The following is a 17,020-nucleotide window of genomic DNA, read 5'->3' on the forward strand; positions in this document are numbered from 1 at the left end:
CTGACAGACAGAAGGGCAGAGTTAAGCATCAGTCTCAGAGCCAGAATTAGGACTACAAAAGAATCAATCACATCCCATCCAGCCCAGGGTTGTCTAATCCCAGGGACAACAGCAGATGAAATACTTACAGCTCCTAATATCTGCTGGCTCTTCTGTGAAGAATCCTTTGATCATGAAGATTGATTCGATTTCTGAGCATAAAGAAGATATATCATAGACGATATTATTTTGGTTCAGTCATCAGTCATTTATTGATTATAACAAAGTTTAGAAAAGGTGAGATATTTCATTTAAAGCAATAAGTCATATATTTCTTCAGCACTGAAACAGGAGGATCATTCAATAATGAAACACAAAACTACCCAATTATTCTTTTTTTTTTTGAGACAGAGTCTCACTCGGTCTCTCAGGCTGGAGTGCAGTGATGTGATCTTGGCTCATTGCAACCTCCGCCTCCCAGGTTCGAGTGACTTTCATGCCTCAGCCTTTCAAGTAGCTGAGAACACAGGTGTGCCCAGCCACACCCAGCTAATTTTTGTATTTTTAGTAGAGATGGGGTTTCACCATGTTGGCCAGGCTGGTATCAAACTCCTGACCTCAGGTGATCTGCCCACCTCAGCCTCCCCAAATGCTGGAATTACAGGCATGAGCCATCACACCTGGCCTACCCAGTCATTCCTCACTGCAGTGAATGATATCCTTTATACATAAACAGTTTTCCATAATGCAACAAGTAATATCTATGTGTATATAGATATTACATATATGCATACACATATATAATGAAGAAATTTTTTGCATGATAATAATTTTATTTACTTTGTAAGTGTTATTTTTTTCCATTAGGACTTAAAATAGTTTATTGTTTTATTTTATTTTTCCATAAATTATTCGAGTACAGGTGGTATTTGGTTACATGAGTAAGTTCTTCGCTGGTGATTTGTGAGATTTTGGTGCACCCATCACCTGAGCAGTATACACTGCACCATGTTTGTAGCCTTTTATCCCTCATTCCCTGCTCACTCTTCCCCCCAAGTCCCCAAAGTCCATTGTATCATTCTTTTTTTTTTTTATTTTTTTTAGCTTTTTTCATAAATTTATTGGCCATTTAAATTTCTTTTTTTTTTTTTCTGCTTTTTTTTTTAATTTTTTTTCTTTTATTATTATTATTATTATTATTATTATTATTATACTTTAGGTTTTATGGTACGTGTGCGCAATGTGCAGGTAAGTTACATATGTATACATGTGCCATGCTGGTTCTTATGCCTTTGGGTCTTCATACCTTAGCTCCCACTTATCAGTGAGAACATACAATGTTTGGTTTTCCATTCCTGAGTTACTTCACTTAGAATAATAGTCTCCAATCTCATCAAGGTCACTGCAAATGCTGTTAATTCATTCCTTTTTATGGCCGAGTAGTATTCCGTCATATATGTATACATACCACACACACACACACACACACATATATATATATATATATATTTTTTTTTTTTTTTTTGAGATGGAGTCTGGCTCTGTCGCCCAGGCTGGAATGCAGTGGCGCGATCTCGGCTCACTGCAAGCTCCGCCTCTCGGGTTCATGCCATTCTCCTGCCTCAGCCTCTGGTCTAGCTGGGACTACAGGCACCTGCCACCGCGCCTGGCTAATTTTGTGTATTTTTAGTAGAGACAGGGTTTCACCGTGTTAGCCAGGATGGTCTCGATCTCCTCGCCTCATGATCCGCCGCCTCGGCCTCCCAAAGTGCTGGGATTACAGGCTTGAGCCACCGCGCCTGGCCTGTATTTTATATATATATGCACACACACCACAGTTTCTTTATCCACTCGTTGATGGATGGGCATTTGAGTTGGTTCCATGATTTTGCAGTTGTGAATTGTGCTGCTATAAACATGCTTGTGCAAGTGTCTTTTTCGAATAATGGCTTCTTTTCCTCTGGGTAGACACCCAGTAGTGGGATTGCTGGATGAAATGGTAGTTCTGCTTTTAGTTCTTTGAGGAACCTCCACACTGTTTTCCATAGTGGCTGTGCTAGTTTACATTCCCGCCAGCAGTGTAGAAGTGTTCCCTAATCACTGCATCCACGCCAACATCTACTGTTTTTTGATTTTTTTGATTGTGGCCATTTTTGCAGGAGTAAGGTGGTATAGCATTGTGGTTTTGATTTGCATTTCCCTGATCATTGGTGATGTTGAGCGTTTTTTCATATGTTTGTTGGCCATTTGTACATCTTCTTCTAAGAATTATCTATTCATGTCCTTAGCCCACTTTTTCATGGGGTTGTTTGTTTTTTTCTTACTGATTTGAATTCATTGTAGATACTGGATATTAGTCCTTTTTCAGATGTATACATGGTGAAGATTTTCTCCCACTCTGTGGGTTGTCTGTTTACTCTGCTGACTATTCCTTTTGCTGTGCAAAAGCTCTTTAGTTTAATTAGGTCCCAGCTATTTATCTTTGTTTTTATGGCATTTGCTATTGGGTTCTTGGTCATGAAATCCTTGCCTAAGCCAATGTCTAGAAGGGTTTTTCCAATGTCATCTTCTAGAATTTTTATAGTTTCAGGTCTTAGGTTTAAATCCTTAACCCATCTTGTGTTGATTTTTGTGTAAGGTGAGAGATGAGGATCCAGTTTTATGCTCCTACATGTGGCTAGCCAATTATTCCAGCATCATTTGTTGAAAAGGGTGTCCTTTCCCCACTTTATGTTTCCGTTTGCTTTGTTGAAGATCACTTGACTGTAAGTATTTGGGTTTATTTCTGGGTTCTCTATTCTGTTCCATTGGTTTATGTGCCTATTTTTATACCAATACCATGCTGTTTCAGTGACTATGGCCTTATAGTATAGTTTGAAATCAGGTAGTGTAATGCCTCCAGCTTTGTTATTTTTGCTTACTGTGGTTTTGGCTATGCAGGCTGTTTCGGTTCCATATGAATTTTAGAATTGTTTTTTCTAACAATTCTAAATGATGAATGAAGAATGATGGTGGTATTTTGATGGGGATTGCATTGAACTTGTAGATTGCTTTTGGCAGTATGCTCATTTTCACAATATTGATTCTACCCATCCATGAGCATGGGATGTGTTTCCATTCGTTTGTGTCATCTGTGATTTCTTTCAGCAGTGGTTGGTAGTTTTCCTTGTAGAGGTCTTTCGACTTCTTTGTTAGGTGTATTCCTAAGTATTTTTTGTTTGTTTGTTTTCGTTTTTTGCAGCTACTGTAAAAGGGGCTGGCTTCTTGATTTGATTCTCCTCTTGGTCGCTGTTGATGTATAGAAGAGCTACTGATTTGTGTACATTAATCTTGTGTCTGGAAACTTTGCTGAAATCTTTTATCAGTTCTAGGAGCCTTCTGGAGGAGTCCTTAGGGTTTTCAAGGTAAACGATCATATTGTCAGCAAACAGTGACGGTTTGACTTCCTCTTTACTGATTTGGATGCTCTTTATTTCTTCTTTTCTCTGACTGCTCTGGCTAGGACTTCCAGTCCTATGTTGAAGAGGAGTGGTGAGAGTGGGCATCCTTTTCTTGTTCCCATTCTCAGAGGGAATGCTTTCAACTTTTCCCCATTTAGTATTATGTTGGCTGTGGGTTAAATGCATAATTTTAAATTTACTTTTATTAACTTTTATCTCTGACTGTAACGCCATACTAAGATAAATCATTTTTTTCAAATTTGTCCATTTGGAGACATGTAGACAAAAATCAGGTTTTTGTTTTTTTTTTTTTAAATCAGTGACTGTGTATGCACTTTGGACACTAAGCTGAATAAGAAAAAGGATTCTAAAGATGAGAATAAAACCCAGTGACAAGTAATCAAACAAGCTGATGTGTTAATCACCACGTTTTCAGGAAGAACAGTTTAGGTGGTGATGTACAAAGGTATAATGAATACGAAATTGAAAAAGTATTTTCTTCCACTACAAAATTACACAAACGACTTCCATTGCCAAATGTAGTCTTTCCCCCCCATTGAAGAAGTACAGCATATAACATTATCTAAAAGAACAGAAAAATTATTTAGTATATGTCATTTGAGAAGAAATTATTCTTAAGAAATCCATGTTGCTCCATGAAGGGAATTCCACATATTTTTTTTGATTGATTGATTGATTGATTGATTTTTCGAGAAAGAGTCTCACTCTGTCACCCAGGCTGGAGTGCAGTGGGGCGATCTCAGCTCACTGCAACCTCCGCCTCCCAGGTTCAAGTGATTCCCCCACCTCAACCTCCCAAGTAGCTGGGATTACAGGCACCTGCCACTGTGCTTAGCTAATTTCTGTATTTTTAGTAGAGATGGAGTTTCACCATGTTGCCCAGGCTGGTATCAAATTCCTGACCTCAGGTTATCTGCCCTGCTCAGCCTTCCAAAGCTCTGGGATTACAGACATGAGCCACCATACCCAGCCCCAGATTCCATATATTTCTGACCTGTAGTTTGTATCAACAGGTGAAAATACAAAAAAGGACAAAAAGCAGAACTGTCTAGATAGTGGACAGAGCAGAAAGCTTAATGAAATGAGTCACTTACATTGTATAAGGAAAGTTAAATCAAAGTCATGGAAAATCCAGGAGGTAAGTAGAAGGAACAATTTTAATTTCCAAATTCTAATCAGATTTCAAAGCTCTGAGGCTTTGAGTCCTGCTATCATGGGCACTTCTTTAGCCCAAGGAAAATTGTTCCTTTTATAGTTTTCCTCCTGAGGAATCTTCCCAGAGCCCTCTTTATGTCTTTATTCCTCAGGCTGTAGATGAAGGGGTTGAGCATAGGGGTGACAACAGTGTACATCACCGAGGCTGCAGCACTTGATTGTGAGTTGTGGGTTGCAGCAGAACTAAGGTACACCCCTAGGCTTGTACCATAAAATAAGGAGACAACTGAGAGGTGAGATGCACAGGTGGAAAATGCCTTGTACTTCCCCTGAGCTGATGAGATTGCATGTATGGAGGAAATGATCTTAAAGTAAGAGTACAGGATCCCCACGAGGCATATCCCACCCAGCAGCACAGCTGACAAATACATCACCATGTCGTTAAGAAAGGTGTCAGAACAGGCGAGATGGGTGACCTGATTAAGTTCACAGAAAAAGTGGGGGATTTCCAAATCTGTGCAGAAGGAAAGCCACAGCACTATTAAGCTTTGTAGCAAGGAATTCAGGGCACTCATGATCCAGGATGCCAGAACCAGCAGTCCACAGAGTCTGGGGCTCATGGTGACCATGTAGTGCAGAGGGTGACAGATGGCCACAAACCGGTCATAGGCCATCACAGTCAGGAGTAAGCTGTCTAACCCCCCCAAAAGTACAAAAACGCACATCTGGGTGATGCAGCCTGCATAGGTGATGACTCTGCTCTGTGTCTGGATGTTAATGAGCATCTTTGGGACTGTAGTGGAGACGAAACAGATGTCAGCAAAGGACAGGTTGGACAGGAAGAAGTACATGGGGGTGTGGAGGTGGGAATCGGAGATTGTGGCCTGGATGATGAGCAGGTTCCCGAGCACAGTGACCAGGTACATGGACAGGAACAGCCCAAAGAGGAAGGACTGCAATTCTGGTTCCTCTGAAAGTCCCAGAAGAAGAAATTCTGACATTTGGGTATTATAGCTTGGTTCCATGTGATTGATGTGACACCAAAAAGAAAAAAAAAAGACAATAAATGATTTAAAAAAAAAGAGAGAGAGAAAGAGTACATGAGATAGGCATGCATTACAAGCCTAACAGAAATGCTACCGTTTCTCTTCTATTGTCAAGAATTTAATTTCTATTTTTTAATTTTAATTTTAATTTTAAGTTCCAAAGATCTGGAGCCAGAAATACCATTTGACCCAGCAATCTCATTACTGGGTATATACACCCAAAAGAATATGAATCATTCTATTCCACAGATACGTGCACATGTATGTTCATTGTAGTTTCTGTTTTAAAACATTTATTTTTAATTGGACACACAAAGTTGTAAATATTTGTTGCATACAACATGATGTTGTGAAGTATATTTACATTGTGGAATGAAAAGTTACATTATAGAATGGCTAAATCTAGCCAATTAATATCTGCATTACATATGTTTTTTGTGTGGTGAGAACACTCTGCATCCATTCTTTTAGCATTTTCCAAGAAAAAAATACATCATCATTAACTATAGTCACCATGTTGCACAGTAGACCTCTTGAACTTAATCCTCCTGTCTAACCGTAATTTTGTGTTCATCAACAAACAGCTGTCCAATCGCCAGCCTATGAACCACCCCAAGCTCTAGGAACTTCCATTCTATAATACTAGAATTTAATTTCTATAGTTTTTGTGGAACTTGGTCCCTGCTATGGGATTCTCTTGGTATTTCTCATTAGGAATTTCTGTCCCATTCTCAGCCTTTCCCAGAGGGCATATATTTTGCAGGATTAATGAGAAAATTTTTTATGCATTGGAGGATAATAAAGTGAATTTGTCATGTTCTAGGAGGCCTGGATAGTGAGTGAGTGGTGCTATATAACAAATGTCCTTACAATTTCATGAAAGAGAATGAATACAAGCAAAGCAAAGCAAAACAAAAAATTCGAATGTACTATGTCAGGTGGTGATGAATCTTTTGAAGAGGAAAGAAGAGGTAAGGAGGAAAGTGGATGGGGTGTTATTTTTTACTGGGCATTCAGGCAAGACCAACAGGCAAAGTGGCAATTGAATGGAGATCGTAATGAAGACAGGACAGGAGTCACCGTGTTCCCTGCAGAAGTGTGTGCAAGGCGGAAGGAATGATCAGCAAAAGACCCAGAGAAACGTGCTTCTTTCAGGTCTTCAAGGCCAGCAAGGAAGCCAGAGTGCAGGGGAATGAGCAAGAGGAGAGGGATGAGAGGATACTGAAGAATGAGGTGGCCTCGTAGCTGCTGAAACTTGAAGACACAAAGAGTTTGTGGTGGATCACCTGAAGTCAGGAGTTTGAGACCAGCCTGGCCAACATGGTGAAACCCCATCAACCACTAAAAATACAAAATTAGCCAGGCATGGTAGCACATGCCTGTAATCCCAGCTACTCGGGAGGCTGAGGCATGAGAATCACTTGAACCTGGGAGGCAGAGGTTGAGATGAGCTATGATTGTGCCACTGCACTGCAGCCTGGGCAACAAGAGCGAAACTCTGTCTAAAAAAAAAAAAAAAAAAAAAAAACAACTACCAAAAGACAAACGGAGTGATATCTTTTCTGTGTCAAAAACACTTAAAGATTGAGAACCTCAACAGGAAACATGAGCAAATTAAATAAACCAACAATTCCTAAAGGAAATATACAAGGAACCACAACATTTTGGCATTTATTTTTACATGAAACAGTGGAAGATTTGTTTTTCCTGTGCCTATTCTATGCCTATTTAAACAATTAGTTTTTATGTAATCTGATAGCAGATGAGACAGCCTTCTTTTCATTTTTCTTGTGTGGCATCTTTTTTGTTGTTGTTGTTGTTGTTATTCTTGGTCTTTGGATTTTGACCTCTTTTTGACAAGTCTAATGGGCACACTCTAGTCCTGGTTCTCGTCTTTATGTAACATGCAAAGACCTCCCCAGACCATGATCTATGAAATCCTATAGTCACCAGGATAACCATATCCTCTTGTACTGAATACAATCCTGCACATGATTTTCCCTTGAGAACATTGTATTATACACACATTTATTCCAATGTACTGTTTCTCTGCTGTTATCATGCAAGATTCAACTGAGCAGAAACTTCACTTGTTTTGTTTACCTTTGTATTTTCACAAAGGTGTACGGATATATGTGCATTATTTAGAAAAAAATTAAAGCAAGGAGAAGTTATGAAATATAAAGATTTCAGAGCAACAAAGCCAGGTTAAGTAGAGGGATTTTAAAACGACAGTAGTAAACAAAATTGATGGAACATCAAAACATTAACTTAAATGAGATACAAATAACAGTAATTTAATAATATCAAAACAGATTATTTAATTGAGAATGAGCTAGACATAAAATTGTATAATATATTATGTTCCTAAAATGTTCTAGCACATGGAAGATTCTCGTTTTTATTGAAATAATCAGGAAATAAGTTTCAACGTATATGGGCATTTAATATTTGAAAAGTTCGTTTTTTACTTGGAAAAGGCTAGTTTGTGGAATCAAAGCTGGCACAAATGCCTATCTACTTAGAAGACAGTAAGGCTAGTCCCCTGCCTCACATCTTACTAATAATTAGCGGGTTTCAAGACCTCAACGTGAAAGGAAACAATACGTATTAGATGAACAGCTAGAAAACTATATATAAAATTTATATGTAGGCAAACCTTCCAAACTAAGGAAACAAACAGAAGTAAGAAGATGGACATATAGTTAGCTAAATAAAAGTTAAAAGTTAAAACTCTTTTTTGTTTGTTTGTTTGTTTGAGACAGAATCTCACTCTGTCACCCAGGCTGGAGTGAGGTGGTACGATCTCGGCTCACTGCAAACTTTGCCTCTTGGGTTCAAGTGATCGTCGTGCCTCAGCCTCCCGAATAGCTGGTATTACAGGTGCATGCCACCATGCTTGGCTCATTTTTTAATTTTTATTTTTGTATTTTTAGTAGAGACAGGGTTTCACCATGTTAGCCAGGCTGGTCTTGAACTCCCGACCTCAGGTGATCCACCTATCTCAGTCTCCCAAAGTGCTGGGATTACAGGCATGAGCCACCACGCCTGGCCTTTAAAACTCTTTGTGGCCAAAAATAACTCCTTAAAAATCTATGAAGAAACAATTTTCTATAAAAATCATTTGAAATGCTGATAACTATAGAAAAATAGGAATATAGTAATAACCAAATGCAAATAGTTTTTATTACATGAATTTTTGCTCAGTCCGGGGAATAGTTTGAGACAACAAGAAATCTCTTGCACATCCATCAGCCTGAGAAAAAACTTAAGCGTTGCCACATTGAGTGGGGTTGGAACTTTTAAACAGGCAGCAAAAGGGGGCTCTCTAATTTTTCTGGCAGAAATGTGAAGTGTTACAAGACTTTGGGGGAAACTCTGGATATGGTTATAAATATTAAAAATGTACATATTCAGTTAACTTGAAATTTATCAATTCCAGGGCTACTGCAATTCTGGTCCACATCATTTATTGTGCTGGGTTCTGCCCTACAGATTTTATTATGTTTATCGATGTCTTTGTTCCTGCTGACCCCACCCCAGTGTGAAACGCAAACATGTCATTCCTCAGTGTTCCCTAAGGGACAAAATTACTTCCTAGTGAGAATCACAGTTTTAACATAAAAATTTAAAACTATTTTTATGGCATTGATATATAGAAAAGAAGAGGAAGAGACATGCTTAAAAAAAAAAAACAAAACTACACTAAATTGGCCAGGCGCAGTGGCTCACGTCTGTAATCCCAGCACTTTGGGAGACCAAGGCGGGTGAATCCCGAGGTCAGGAGTTCGAGACCAGCCTGGCCAACATGGTGAAACCCCATCTCTACTAAAAATACAAAAATTTAGCAGGGCGTGTTGGCGGGAGCCTGTAATCCCGGCTACTTGGAAGGCTGAGGCAAGAGAAACGCTTGAACCTGGGAGGTGGAGGTTGCAGTGAGCTGAGTTCACGCCTCTGCACTTCAGCCCAGGTGACAGAGTGAGACTGTCAAAAAAAAGAACAAAAAAAACCACTAAATTATAAACAGCATCTGTGATATCCAAAGGATACTATTCACATATTTGCATAGACATTGTATGAATGTATATCTGTGTGTAATAAAGAAAGGAAAGTTTTTAAAGAAACTAAGAACTCTGAGAACAAAGAAAGGCAGTGAGGATGCAAATTAGGTTAAGCATCGTCATGTCAAAGCAACTGCATTGAACAATATAGGATGAAAATCTGAAAAACTTTATATATAAAGATATAGTAATAATTTAATGACATTAAATGCATCATTACTTCAAGATTAAATAGCCCAAGACTTGGAAATTGAAGACTCTAAGAGGAAGACTTTTGGAATGTGAGGCGGAAGCCGTGTGTAAGGTTATAATTTAATCTTATATAATGATAGAAAGATTCAAATATATTTATGAGATATAAAGGTGATCTTTATGGCCGGCACGGTGGCTCATGCCTGTAATCCCAGAACTTTGGGAGTCTGAAGAGGGTGGATCATCTGAGGTCGTGAGTTTGAGATCAGCCTGACCAACATGGCGAAACTCCATCTCTACTAAAAATATAAGAATTAGCTGTGCATGGCGGTGGGTGCCTGTAATCACAGCTACATGGGAGGCTGAGGCAGAAGAATCGCTTGAACCTGGGATGCCTAGGTTGCAGTGAGCCGAGATCGCGCCAATGCACTCTAGCCTGGGCGGAGCAAGACCCCATCTCAAAAATAAAATAAAATAAAATAAAATAAAATAAAATAAAATAAAATAAAAGTGATCTTTATTCAGATGTAGAGAATGATTTTCAAAGAATGGCCAAAGGTGATGCAGGTGAGGAACAGACTGAATACAAAAAATCCAAATGATACAATAAGGAATGATAGAGGTAGGAAAACAAGTTGGAAATGTATGTATGAGAGGTGATTTATTTAGCCCAGCAATGCAGAAGAGTCTTTCTACATTTAAAACGCAAGGTGAGAAATACACTATGACTGATAGACAGATGTGGCCACACAAGATTTATAAGCTTTCACACATTCTTCTCAAATACGCTGACGCTTACATAAAAGTCCTAAGTGACAAATTCCAAAATTGGTGAAAAACTTTCCATTCTTATGTTTTAAAATATGCAATCAAAAACAGGAATAAAAGAACTCCAAACCCACTATCCAAAAGCAAAGAACTTGCACAGACAACTTGCAACAGAGTAACAAACACATAAATAGATTTAGCCTCAATAATAAGAAACAGTTGCAAAGTTAATGTCAGAATATCACTTTTAACCTATGAAATAAATTTTTATTTCATTTGAATCATCAGCATGAGAGAAGATACTGCAAAATGTTTGCCTCATAAACTCCTGTTGTGAGGTGGTATTTGCAAGGAATTCATTGATCTGGATCATTCTCCTTAATATGGAAACACTCAAAAAAAAAAAAAAAAAAGAAAAACACCCTTTCATAAAAATAAACAATAAATGCCCTCATTTTAGTATATATCCCTCCACAGCTAATACCCTATTTCTGTTCTCTGCTTAATTGCAATGGTCCTTGGGTAAATGCTCTATTTTTATTGGGAACACTTTATTTTATTTTTCATTTTTATTTTTTGAGATGGAGTCTTGCTCTGTCACTCAGGCTGGAGTGCCGTGGTCCGATCTCAGCTCACTGCAGCCTCCACCTCCCGGGTTCAAGCGATTCTTGCACCTCAGCCTTCCTAGTAGCTGGGATTACAGGTACACACCAACACACCCGGCTAATTTTTGTATTTTTACTACAGTCAGCGTTTCACCATGTTGGCCATGCTGGTCTCAAACTCTTGACCTCAAGTGATCCTCCTGCCTTGGCCTCTCAAAGTACTGTGATTACAGGAGTGAGCCACCACACCTGGCCTTATTGGGACCACTTTAAGCCTCCCATATCCTCTTCTAATTGGGTTTCCATTACTATTAATCATCCACAATCACCCTCTACTCCTACATTTATTGTTTTCTTTTTAGCATTATAAATAAATTCATGAATCAATTATTTCATCAAACAAGCAATCCAACAACCACAGCAATCTCTCCGCCTAGATCTAGGCTAAATTGGCTCACGGGTGACCTCAGGTCCATGAGCATGGCTTGCATTCTCCACACACCCTTTACCACATTACCTACTGGGCTCTTAGACTCACCTTGCTGGGTTTTCTGAAAGGAAGGTCTCCATGTGGATGTGTGAGTTTCTCCCTGGATGGTCCATGATAGAGATGGAAGCTTTGTCCCCAGACAAGACAGTGGGAAAAGTTGAAGCAAGTGTATCTGAGCCAGATTTAGGACTCCAAAAGAAAGAAGCATGTCCCAGCCAGCCCAAGGTTGCATTTGCTGAGGGCCAATGCAGAGGAGATGTTTAGAGCTTTGTATTTCTGTTCATAGGCACAGTTCTTCCTGTTATTCCAACTGTGACCACTCATGTCCCTGTGGGACATTGCTCAGCACTATAAGATTTTTTTTTGTTCCTTCATCCTCTGTTCCCAAGACATCTGATTAAAAGCGATGTGAATGCAATTTTTATTCCCTCTCCATGGGCTTATTTGCCTTCCGGAGGCCTAACCTTCTAATACCTCATCACAGCCCTGAGGGAAAGATTTCTCCAAAGTCTAAACTGAGGAACCTGTCTTGACTAGGTGCCTTGGAATCTCCAAAACATTGACCCATGCTGGAAATACAGCCCTTCATTTCTCCAGAAAATTGCTATTTCCTTCTTCAACAAGGGCATGAACAGTATTCTCTTGATAGAAAACCATGGAAACGGCATCACTTGGCTTTATGATACTTTTTCTGAAACAGTTAGAAATTTCATACTTGTAACGAAAGTTAAGAACTGTGATTTAATCCTTCATTTATGAGAATTCGGTACTTGGAAGAGATATATTTAGATCTTCTTATGCAAGTTTCCCTGAGTGTAGCCCCTTTTAAGGATTACCTTATTTAATTTTTCAACATTTATTTATTTATTTAAATTAACAGATAAAACTGTATGTATCCATTGTGTACAATGTGATGTTTTGAAGTATTAGGTTGGTGCAAAAGTAATTGTGTTTTTTTCTGCCTTTTTTTAGTGGCAAAATATATAAGATATACACATTGTGGAATGGTTAAATTTTTCTAATTAATATATGCATTATTTAACATAGTTGTCATTTTTGTGATGAGAACACTTCACATCCACTCTTTTAGTGTTTTTCAAGGTTACATTCTATCATCATTAAATATAGTCACCATGCTGTACAAGAGATCACTTGAATTTATTTATTTTAACTGAAATTGTGTGTCTTTTGACAAACGTCTCCCCACTTCTCTTCCCTCAACTGCCCCAGCCTCTGATAGCCACCAGTCTACTTGATAATTCTATGAAATCAACTTTTGTAGATTTCACATGCATGAGACCATATGATATTTGTCTTTCCATTCCAAGCATATTTCACTTAACATAGTATTCTCCAGGTTCCCCCATGTCGTGGTAAATCATAGGATTTCCTTCTTAATATCCATTCAACCATTGATGGACACATGGATTGATTACCTATTCTATTTCCAGCTCTATTAAAGAGTGCCACAATAAACATGAGCGTGCACATATCTCTTTGACATGCTGTTTTCATTTCCTTTGTGATATAGTTTTGCTGGGTCCCCACCCAAATCTCATCTTGAATTGTAGCTCCCATAATTTCCACATGTTGTGGGAGGGACCAAGTGGGAGGTAAATGAATCATGGGGGCGGGTCTTTCTTGTGCTGTTCTCGTGATAGTGAATACGTCTCACGAGATTGGATGGTTTTATAAACGGGAGATCTCTGTCACACACTCTCTTGCCTGCCACCATGTAGGATGTGACTTTGTTCCTCATTTGCCTTCTGCCGTGACTGTGAGGCCTTCCCAGCCATGTGGAACTGTGAGTCCTTTAAACCTCTTTCCTTTATAAATTACACAGTCTCAGGTATATCTTTATTAGCAGCGTGAAAACAGAGTAATACACTTTGGATAAATGCCAGCGGTGGGATTGCTGGATCATGTGGTAGTTCTAGTTTTAATTTTTGGAGGAAAATGACTGTACTGCTTTACATTACGTTCCACCAAAAATAATGACTGTACTACTTTACATTCCACCAAGAGAATGGATAAAATGTAAGAGAAAATATCAGAGGGCATCATACACAGAATAACATAAAAAGAGTGATATGGAAGGGTACATACAAAATCACTTCATGATATTATTTATTTATTTATTTATTTTTTTGAGATGGAGTCTCGCTCTGATGCCCAGGCTGGAGTGCAACGGCACAGTCTCGGCCCACTACAGCCTCTGCCTCCCAGGTTCAGCGATTCTTGTGCCTCAGCCTCCCAAGTAGCTGGGACTACAGGCGCCTGACATGACGCCCAGCTAACTTTTGTATTTTTAATAGAGATGGGGTTTCACCATGTTGGCCAGGCTGGTCTTGAACTCCTGACCTCAAGTGATCTGCCCACCTCGGCCTCCCAAGGTTCTGGGGTTATAGACCTGAGCCACTGTGCCCGGCCTCATGATATTCTTTCTTTGTCTCTGTGTGTGTGTGTGTCTGTCTGCATGTTTGTGTACGCAAATGTGCAGGCCTGCTACATCACAATATAAAAAATAATTCTTACTCTTGGAAGAGTCAAAACATTTGGAATCCACTGTAGTAAATAAAGTCAATAATACTTTTATTTCTTGCTTTCATACATTTTCTTTTATTATTTTGTTAAATTTTTATTTCAATAGCTTTTTGGGTACAAGCATTTTTTGTCACATGGATGAATTATATAGTTGTGAATTCTGAGATTTTAATGCACCTGTCACGTGAATAGTGTACAGTGTACCTAATGTGTAGTTTTCTTTTAATCCCTAGGCCCTCTCTTAACCTCCACCTTCTGAGTGTCGAAAGTCCATTATATCACTCTGAATGAAAAATACTTTTTTTTTTTTGAGACTCCTTCTGTTGCCCAGGCTGGAGTGCAGTGGTGCAATCTCGGCTCACTGCAACCTCCGCCTCCCGGGTTCAAGTGATTCTCCTGCCTCAGTCTCCTGAGTAGCTGGGATTATAGGCACGTGCCACCACACCCAGCTAATTGTTGAATTTTTGGTAGAGATGGGGTTTTGCCATGTTGGCCAGGCTGGTCTCAAACTCCTGACCTCAGGTGATCCGCCTGCCTTGGCCTCCCGAGGTGTTGGGATTACAAGCATGAGCCACCGTGCCCAGCCATGAAGAATTCTTTAAAAAGAAGGCCAGTTCCTGCTAATGAGGAAGAAGTAGCCTGAAGGTTGTTTGGGGAGCAGGCAGCCAGGTGGAGCCAGAGTCACCTCCAGACCCAAGTGCCCACACACTGAGCAGACTTTTATTGATTGACAGGCCTCATCATGGCATCCACATCAGGGCACTCACTCACGTTTCCTTGTGGCATCTGTCCTTTGTTATTCTTGGGCTTTGGGTTTCAACCTCTTTTCTGAAAAATCCAGTGAGCACTCTCTAGTTTAGGTTCTGCTCCTGATCCTACCTGCAAAGGCCTCTCCAGATCATATTTCACCTGGTTTGTTCATTTCTAGATGAACACTAAGGTGTGCATCTATCTAGAAACAAAACGTTTGTTTGCTTGCTTGTTTTAGAGATGGGCTGTCCCTTTGTTGCTCAGCCTGAAATGCAGTGTGTTGCGGGAAGTCAGGGACCCCAAACAGAGAGACCGGCTGAAACCATGGCAGAAAAACGTGGATTGTGAAGACTTTATAGACATTTATTAGTTCCCCAAATTAATACTTTTGTAATTTCTTATGCCTGTCTTTACTGCAGTCTCTAAACATAAATTGTAAAGATTTCATGGACACTTATCACTTCCCCAATCAATACCCTTGTGATTTCCTATGCCTGTCTTTGCTTTAATCTCTTAATCCTGTCGGCTGAGAAGGATGTATATCGTCTCAGGACCCTGTAATAATTGCGTTAACTACACAAATTGTACAGCATGTGTGTTTGAGCAATATGAAATGTGGGCACCCTGAAAAAAGAACAGGATAACAGCAATTGTTCAGGGAATAAGAGAGATAACCTTAAAATCTGACCGCCGGTGAGCCGGGCAGAACAGAGCCATATTTCTCTTCTTTCAAAAGCAAATGGGAGAAATATCGCTGAATTCTTTTTCTCAGCAGGTCTCTGAACTGGCCCCCCCGGGGCGTACCTGTCTCTTATGGTCGAGATTGCAGAGGTGAAATAAACTCCAGTCTCCCATAGCGCTCCCAGGCTTATTAGGAAGAGGAAATTCCCACCTAATAAATTTTGGTCAGGCCGGTTGATCTCAAAACCCTGTCTCCTGATAAGATGTTATCAATGACAGTGGTGCCCGAAACTTCTTTAGCAATTTTAATTTCGTTTCGGTCCTGTGATCTCGCCCTGCCTCCAGTTGCCTTGTGATATTCTGTTACCCTGTTAAGTACTTGATGTCTGTCACCCACACCTATTCGCACACTCCCTCCCCTTTTGAAAATCCCTAATAAAAACTTGCTGGTTTTTGTGGCTTGTGGGGCATCACGGATCCTACCAACGTGTGATGTCTCCCCCGGACACCCAGCTTTAAAATTTCTCTCTTTTGTACTCTGTCCCTTTGTTTCTCAAGCCAGCTGACGCTTAGGAAAATAGAAAAGAACCTACGTGATTATCGGGGCAGGTTCCCCGATAGCAGTGGCTATTCACGGGTGGGAGTGTTACCCACGTAGCCTGCAACTCCTGGGCTCAAATAATTCTCCCGCTTCAGCATCCTGAGGAGCTGGGATTACAGACACTCACCGTCACACCCAGTTTAGAAACAAATTTTATGAAAATGAAAATTTATATTAGAATAAGAATGGCAGAAACATAAAGCCAGGGTAATGAGAGTCCATTCAAAATGACTATTAAATAAAACAGAACAAAAATTGATAACTAACTTCTGAAAGAAACGATAGGTTGGATGCAGTGGCTCACGCCTGTAATCCCAGCACTTTGGGAGGCCGAAGTGGGTGGCTCACCTGAGGTCAGGAGTCCGACACCAGTCTGGCCAACATGGTGAAACCCTGTCTTTCCTAAAAATACAAAAAAAAATTAGCCTGGCCGTTGTGGCGGGTGCCTGTAATTCCAGCTATTCGGGAGGCTGAGGCAGGAGAATCGCTTGAATCCCGGATGTGGAGATTACAGTGAGCCGAGATCGCGCCATTGCACTCCAGCCTGGGCAACAAGAGTGAAACTCCATCTCAAAAAAAAAAAAAAAAAAGAAAACATATACAATAATAATTTATTGACATCAACCTGGATAGTAAATTCAATATTGAACTGTCAAAGACTTGCAAAGAAAAGAGCATGTTAATACA

At 39.7% G+C, this 17,020-nt stretch overlaps 1 protein-coding gene across 1 annotated transcript; it reads right to left on the reverse strand.

The window, feature by feature from the left end:
* Positions 1-4,651: 4,651 nt before the first annotated feature.
* On the reverse strand, positions 4,652-5,620 carry LOC100446052 (olfactory receptor 7A17-like). The gene has a single exon (XM_002828803.5). The coding sequence runs from the start codon at positions 5,618-5,620 to the stop codon at positions 4,652-4,654; it is 969 nt and encodes a 322-aa protein (XP_002828849.5).
* Positions 5,621-17,020: the final 11,400 nt, after the last annotated feature.

This window comes from Pongo abelii, chromosome 20, assembly GCF_028885655.2.
Source record: "Pongo abelii isolate AG06213 chromosome 20, NHGRI_mPonAbe1-v2.0_pri, whole genome shotgun sequence".
Lineage (NCBI taxonomy): Eukaryota > Metazoa > Chordata > Mammalia > Primates > Hominidae > Pongo > Pongo abelii.

Bases quoted from the DNA above. Each gene is read 5' to 3' on its own strand.
- LOC100446052 (XM_002828803.5), bottom strand. From the start codon at position 5,620: ATGGAACCAAGCTATAATACCCAAATGTCAGAATTTCTTCTTCTGGGA.